Source organism: Henckelia pumila, chromosome 2, assembly GCF_033568475.1.
Source record: "Henckelia pumila isolate YLH828 chromosome 2, ASM3356847v2, whole genome shotgun sequence".
Classification (NCBI taxonomy): domain Eukaryota; kingdom Viridiplantae; phylum Streptophyta; class Magnoliopsida; order Lamiales; family Gesneriaceae; genus Henckelia; species Henckelia pumila.
The window spans coordinates 151,100,086-151,107,667 of NC_133121.1; the positions used below are offsets into that span (position 1 = coordinate 151,100,086).

General features: G+C 34.1%; 1 protein-coding gene across 1 annotated transcript; it reads right to left on the bottom strand.

The window, feature by feature from the left end:
- Window positions 1-2,476: 2,476 nt before the first annotated feature.
- LOC140883723 (uncharacterized) lies at window positions 2,477-5,788 on the bottom strand. The gene is made up of 9 exons (XM_073290301.1): window positions 5,418-5,788; window positions 4,584-4,660; window positions 4,179-4,407; window positions 3,802-3,956; window positions 3,640-3,685; window positions 3,434-3,525; window positions 3,242-3,338; window positions 3,079-3,135; window positions 2,477-2,981 (listed from the first exon to the last, which is right to left on the bottom strand). The coding sequence occupies exons 1-9, from the start codon at window positions 5,556-5,558 to the stop codon at window positions 2,787-2,789; spliced, it is 1,089 nt and encodes a 362-aa protein (XP_073146402.1). The 5' UTR covers window positions 5,559-5,788; the 3' UTR covers window positions 2,477-2,786.
- Window positions 5,789-7,582: the final 1,794 nt, after the last annotated feature.

Below are 7,582 nucleotides of genomic sequence, written 5' to 3' on the forward strand. Positions count from 1 at the left end.
CTCCGAGATCTTGGTGTTTTCTTGGACTTGATATCTAAATTCGTGTTTTTCTAGTTGAATCATGTCTTTTGAACGATCAGAACATTTTCTTGTTCGATTTAATGGCAAGAATTATTCTGTTTGGGCATTCCAATTCCAGATATTTGTTAAGGGAAAGGAATTATGGGGTCATATTGATGGCACAAATCCTGCACCTAGCAGCGAGAAGGAGAAAGAATATGTAAAATGGGAGGTGAAGGATGCTCAGATTATGACTTGGATTCTTGGGACTGTGGACCCCTCCATACTTCTCAATCTCAAACCTTATAAGACTTCTAAAGAAATATGGGGTTACTTGAAGACAGTTTATAACCAAAGCAACGCATCAAGAAGGTTTCATTTGGAACTCGAGTTGGGACAACTCAGTAAAGGGAGCATGTCAATCCAGGAGTTTTATTATTCCTTTGAGAATCTTTAGGCTGAGTACACTGATATTGTGTACGCAAATGTACCTCCTGAAAGACTAATTGCTGTCCAAAAAGTACATGAGACTAGCAAGCGTGACCAGTTTTTAATGAAGTTAAAGGGAGAGTTTGAATCAATCAGATCAAACCTGATGAACAGAGATCATGTTCCTTTATTGGATATTCGTATTGGAGAGCTTCTCATGAAGTTTGCAAGCTACAACGTTCTTTGTACGGGTTGAACTAGGCCCCTCGAGCCTGGTTTGAGAAGTTTCGCAGCACTTTTCTCCACTTCTCTTTCACACAGAGTCAATGTGATACGTCTCTCTTCTTTCATCACACAACAAACAGTATGGTCTTTCTCTTGGTCTATGTTGATGATATTATCATCACTGGTAATGACAATGGGCTGATTACTAAGCTCCAAAATATGTTGCATAGTACTTTTCAAATGAAAGATCTTGAACATCTTATATATTTTCTAGGCCTAGAAGTTCACTCTCGGGCTCAAGGTTTGTTCTTAAATCAGCATAAATATATCCAAGATCTCATTGAGTTAGCTGGTTTAAAGGATGCTACTGCTGTTGATACACCAATGGAGGTGAATGCTAAATATCAGAAAGACGAAGGCGAGCTTTTATCTGATCCTTTTTTATACAGGCAACTTGTTGGTAGTCTCATCTACCTAACTATTACAAGGCCTGACATCTCTTATGATGTCCATATTGTTAGCAAATTTATGTAGTCGCCTCGACATCTTCATATGGTTGTTGTTCGTCGCATTATTCGATACTTAATTGGGTCATCTACTCATGGGTTGAGTTTTCCTACTGGATCAGTTGTTCATTTGACTGCATACAGTGATGCTGATTGGGATGGATACCCGGATACCAGGAAATCTACCACAGGCTGGCGCATTTTCCTTGACGATGCCTTGATTTCTGGGAAGTACAAGAAGCAAGATAGTGTTTCTAAATCTTCCACAGAGGCTGAATATAGAGCCATGTCTGCAGCTTGTTCTGAAATTGTGTGGTTACGTAGTCTTCTTTCCGAACTTGGATTTCCTCAAACAGCTCCTACTCCACTTCATGGTGATAATACCAGTGCTATTCAGATAGCTGCAAATCCAGTCTACCACGAACGCACCAAGCACATAGAGGTGGACTGTCATTATATCAAGGAGGCCTTCACAAACGGTGTTATCACTCTTCCTCATATCACTACCGATCTTCAGATAGCTGATGTCTTTACCAAAGCTTTGACGCGCCAAAGACACAAGTTTCTCAGTGGAAAATTGATGCTGACAGATTTACCCGCATCAATTTGAGGGGGGATGTCAATATATTCTGTCAATATATTATTTCCTTATTATATTGTTGTATATATTCTTACTGTAATTATGTTATATTTCTTTTTTAAAATAGGGGATTTTATTATGCTAGGGTCAAAGGATTTGATTATTCTAGATGTCTATATATTGTAATTCCTTTTGTCAATAGAGAAGATAGTTTTTTTCAGAAAACTCTCGCTTAAATTTGTCACATGTCACGTGTCTTTTTCTTCTTTCTAAATATAGTACAGTAGAACGGGGCTCCTTTGGATGATAGCTAAATACATAAACAACGGCTTTATCCAATTGTCTTATCTGAAACTACTCGGATCAATCTTGATTATGTACGAATTGTACTGGTAGAGAGTTGGTCTAATCTGAAGATTGATCTGTTCCAGAAGACCAAATTGATCTGGAATACTGAACTGGATACCTTCTGAAGAATATAACTATTCTAATCAAGTTCTATATGTAGATCAAGTCCTTTAATCCAAAATAGTTTTCTTTATCAGATCAATATTTTAAGAGACCAGTTAAACTATAAGTGTATTTTGAACTTATGCCTTTTTGGTATGATCTGTATGTCTAATTTTCATTTGATCTGCTTGCGTAAATTGATATGCTTATGTCTTTTGTCGTCTCCTTTGTCATCTTTTTTTGTCATCACCAAAACTTAAAATGTACTTGATGTAACATATATAGATTAAAGACACAGAGAATATTATTTATATTATAGTAAGATTTAAATCTTCAGTTGGAAAGATCAGTTCTTTTTGCTTGCACCTATATGGTGAAGAGAAGCAAGAACAGAATATGAAACTCCAGTGGCACATAAACAAACAAGCAAGAATGTACATTTTCCACAAACTTACTATCCATATACACATCTGCAAAAATCAAACCCGGATCGTCATGATTCCCGACAAACAATATAATCTCAAAACAATCCACTACCAGTTCTCATCAATCAAAACTTCCAGAGTGGTAGAATCAGATCTTCAAAATGCCACTGACTACCCCAACAGAATTGAACACTGCTCTTGTATCGGATTACACCGATGTTCGGAAAATGAAGCAGGGATGAATGTGGGAACAGCGACAGGGCTTCCATTGTGGGAGCTGGATGGTACGTTGTATGCACGAGGGTGCTGAATCACGACAATAACTGAATCTTTTAAGCTTCTTTCCTTGTGGGATGACAAAGTTGGCTACGCATTTAAAAAAAAACAAACCAACAAATCATTTGTATATCCACAATAACGATTCATTCAAGAAACTTGAGAAGTTATTAGAGATTGCATCTACCACTCCAATGTGCCATTCATGACTTGTGAATTCTTTAAATGTTTCTGAATCCATTTCCTGCAGTTTTAGCTCATTTAACGACTGGAAATTGGGGGGCAACTATGCTAACCGAAGTTGTGAGCATGAAAGATGGTCTTCAATTAGTACGATAAGGTGAACTTACAATGCTGTAAATGGGAGGCGCAATTGTCGCGATTGTGGACTTCAAAATCGGCGTCACTGAGAAATGAGGTGCCATTTCTTGAGGCCTAAAAATCCATCTGTGATAGGAAAGAAAAAATTTTCATTGACCACATAAGGGCAAAGGACGCGGAATGTTTCGTTCCCAATCTAGGATTTCTTTATTTGTATATACCCAATGTAGGTGAGGATGAAGTACTGCGCCCACTCTCGAACCAGTAACCGAATCCAATAATTTTCCAGAGAATCATCGGTGTTCATGAAAATCTTAAAATAAGAACCCGAAAAAAGAATCATTGTCAAAAAGATTTATGAATGAGTGCACAAGTTGTCTTTTTTTTTTTAAAAAATGGTGTAAATATGTTACAAAGATATACATACCGCAAGTTCTAACACCGCAACACAGTGCATCGCACCTTGAAATTTCCTGAACCAACGCAAAATATGAAACAACAATTAGAATCGGTTACTGATTCTGAGATGCTGCTGCAGTGAATGAAGTTTAACAGAAATTCGAAAGACAAAACACCTGAACACACATACTTTAACATGACGTATTTCGTATAAACCGCATCGTGCATTGCCTGGACGTCTTCATACTCGATGAAATTCAACTGTTCTCTAAGAGCTTGTAGATTTTGGGATACATGGTGAAATATCATGTAGAATATAACGAAATAATCTAGCAGCAAGATCACCTGTCAAAAAACAGATTGAATGAATTTTATACCCAAACTGCTTTCTCATTCAACATGATATTAAGATTAAAAGCTGAGTGTTAACTTGCGTGAGAATGATAAGTAATATGGTATGATTCGAAGTTTTTAAATTGTATGGCAAACCAAGCGCCCAACACGAGACAACACAACATATTTGACAAACACAATATTCCAGGAAATCGACGGGTAGCAAGAACTTACAGAGAAGTACGGCACAGAAGCTCTATGACCAACAAGAGTCAAATATAAGACGCAACCGAGGCCACACACTATTCGGCGCTCAGATAGTGAAAGGCGACAGCATAGGATGCGGTAGCCATGTGAAATGAGGGAAAAAGATACGAAAGTGGCAGTTTGAAAAAGAATTCCGGTTACATATACCCCAAAGGACAACCATAAAGAGCAAACATTTGAGTATAAACATGAATACCTGAAACAAGAAACCATATAACACCAGGATGAGTTCAATAATAATGAATCATGCAAATAATCATGAAATTGCCCAGTTTTCGTCTGATACAAGCTGTCAGATAATATTTCTTGTATTTCAATTCAACGGTGGAAATAAGTTAATGTGAATAATTATCAAGAAAGACAATGACATACCAGAACAGAAATGATAATAGAAGTTGCAAAGCTTTAGTAAGGGGAACTGTGGCAAGCGCCCACTGCAAAGTACTCGACTGCTCTAGTAAATAGAAACAGATAACAGAGAGAATTAACAACACAACCAATGGAAATTTGGCCTCTTAATTACAGAATTGACAAAAAAGAAACCAAAATATATAGTGAAAAGAGTCAAACTTATTCAAATTTGGATTCCTTAATGTTCTGAAAGTTGCTATACTCGTATTACTTCGTATTTTCGTGGAGAATTGCAGATCCCCAATGTTTGACAATTATAAATACCCAATTGAAAGAAATGCAAAGTGCTATTTTGAGCATAAAAAGAAAGACCAACTAGAAAATCAAATATCACATAATATAGCTCCATCATCAAAACCATATTCTACTTTGTTTTGCATATTATAGGAAATGTTGATGAAAATCATCGAGATTTCATCAGAAGAAAGAAGAGGAAATATATTGAGGAGCAGTAAATTAAATCCTAGAAACAAGAGAAATGCAGAAATCTGAGTGTGAATTGTTTTCATCAAAAAATCTGGAATTCTTCGTATTTTGCAGGAAATGTTTATGGCAAGGATCAAAGAATTCACGGGAGCAAAACCCACTTGATATCAAACACAAAAACAGAAAGGAAAAAAAAATTGAAACTTCAGGTGCAGAAACAAGAAGAAGAAGAAGAATCAAAATTCTTAAAATAGCTATACTATAACTTGCCATATTTAACATTAGTCAAAACAATCAAGTTCCAAAAAAAGAACCCACTTGAAATCAAACTCAAAAGAAGGCAATGTTATTGTCGACTGATCAAATGACCTGAAAACGGCGGTTTTTGTAAGTGTTGAAGGTCCAAAAGACGGCGGAGAAGAGCCAAATGACCGTGAAAGCCAAGTAAAAATGCGGCAGTGTCTTGTACGCGCCGTCTAATGTGCCGCCGTGGATCTCTGAATCATCCATATAATTTCGGTTCGAAAATGGCGTAATGCAGAGGAGTGGGTCATGTATTTATATTCATCAGCCCACGTGTGTTTTCCGTTGAACCGATCACTTCATTCATCTCCTTGACTGTTTCTTGAATTTTTTTTTTCATCCAATACAAACTTCAAATTGTAGTACTCTTTTACCAATTTGTATTCGTAAGACGGAACAATATTTATAATAATTGAGAATATAAAATTAATAATTTATTTAAATCGAATCGGATGAGCATCAGTGATCAGACTCATAAAATTAAATCATAATACGATTTCATAATATTTGTGCTACAAGAAAAGGAAGCAGTTTTGGGAATATATTTAATATATAAATTTAAAATTAATTTTTGGTGAAACTTTTACAACTCCAAAAATATAATTAATCACCCAAATATTTATAAATTTGATTTAAAAATTAAGAGAAATTCAATTTATTATTTATTTTTTTACTGAAACAAACGCATACGTATGTGTTATAATACATTAGTTTACGTGTCTTTATATAGAATTTTGATATCTTGGACAAGTATAGTGGACACTTACATGAGCATTGACTGACGTGACATTTTTCAGCTGCTCAAAAATATTTCTTCACCTCATCCCCGACCATTAAAACTCGGTACCGAGTTTTATTTATTTATTTATTTTTTTGCATAACTAAAACACGGTATCGGATTTTAGTAGTCGGAGACGAGTTGAACATCATTAGTTGGGCAGCTGAAAATTTCTATACATATATAAAGAGCAACTTTGGTTGATCTCTCGTGAAAAATCAAAATTTTCCCCAAAATACCCCTTCTCACAATTCTATTATTTTTTTGAATAAAAAAAACAATAAAATATAATAAACCCTCGAATATTAAGTTTAAAAATTATTTCAACATCAATATATTTCACATAAAAATTATATTTTGTGCACGGATTATGTGCAAACTTTTTTTAGTGTAGATTAAACCTTAAAAAGGCATTAGCCGCATTACTGTAATATTAGCAACATATGCTAAATTTAATTTTCTCTAACAATACCACTTTCTCCTCTCCACTATCACGTAATTTCAATGTAGTTTTTCATTTTTCTTAAAATATCATTTTGCTTTCGAAATTCTATGCAAATAAAAGCTAAACTTAAATATTAATTTTGTCCTTTGAAATTTGACTATATATATATGAGCAGAATTTGATAACATATGTGACTAAAAGTGAAAATAGACAAATATACATGATCGAAGATGTAATTTTACCTGAAAAATATGAATATATTTGACTTGAATTTTTATTTTTGTAGGAGATAATTTTATTGTAAATGTCATATCTACAAAATTAATGGCTATCAACCTTTTTATTAGATAAAATGAATTTTTTATTTTGTAATGCATATTAATCATTCTAACGAAATTCTTGAATCCATAATTTATGGCGATGCATATTTATTTATTATTTCTATGTCATCAATTTCGTAGAAGAAAATGCAAAGTTTATGGGGCCAGAATTTATGGAGAATACAAGGATCGCAGATTCGCATGCAATGGCGCAACAAAACCATTCTATATTTCCGTCTCTTTCTGGTGTCAACTGAACTACTACACACATTAATTGTATGAACTCATCAAAATAAAACTTCAGTTCTAAATATTTTAAAGTGTAGTAGTTTGTAAGGCGATTTTAAAATTATCTGTGAAACGGGTCGACTCAATCCTCATAGTGAAAAGTTACACTTTTTTGCATAAAAGTAAGCAGAACTACATTTTTGTCATGTTATTTGTATTTTTTTCACTTTTAGAGTTCTAGTCCTGTTAATGGTGAATTTGTAATTTCAGTCATGTAACTTATATATTTTTTTTTCTTTTTTAGTCATGTTAAGATAAATTTTCAGTTTTAATTATGTAACTTGTATATTGTTTCATTTTTTATTTTAACCAATACTGCCATTTTCGATCTTTTCATGACCCTAAAAGATAATAAACTCCGATTACAAAATATCAAAAATAAAAATAAAATACAAGTTAA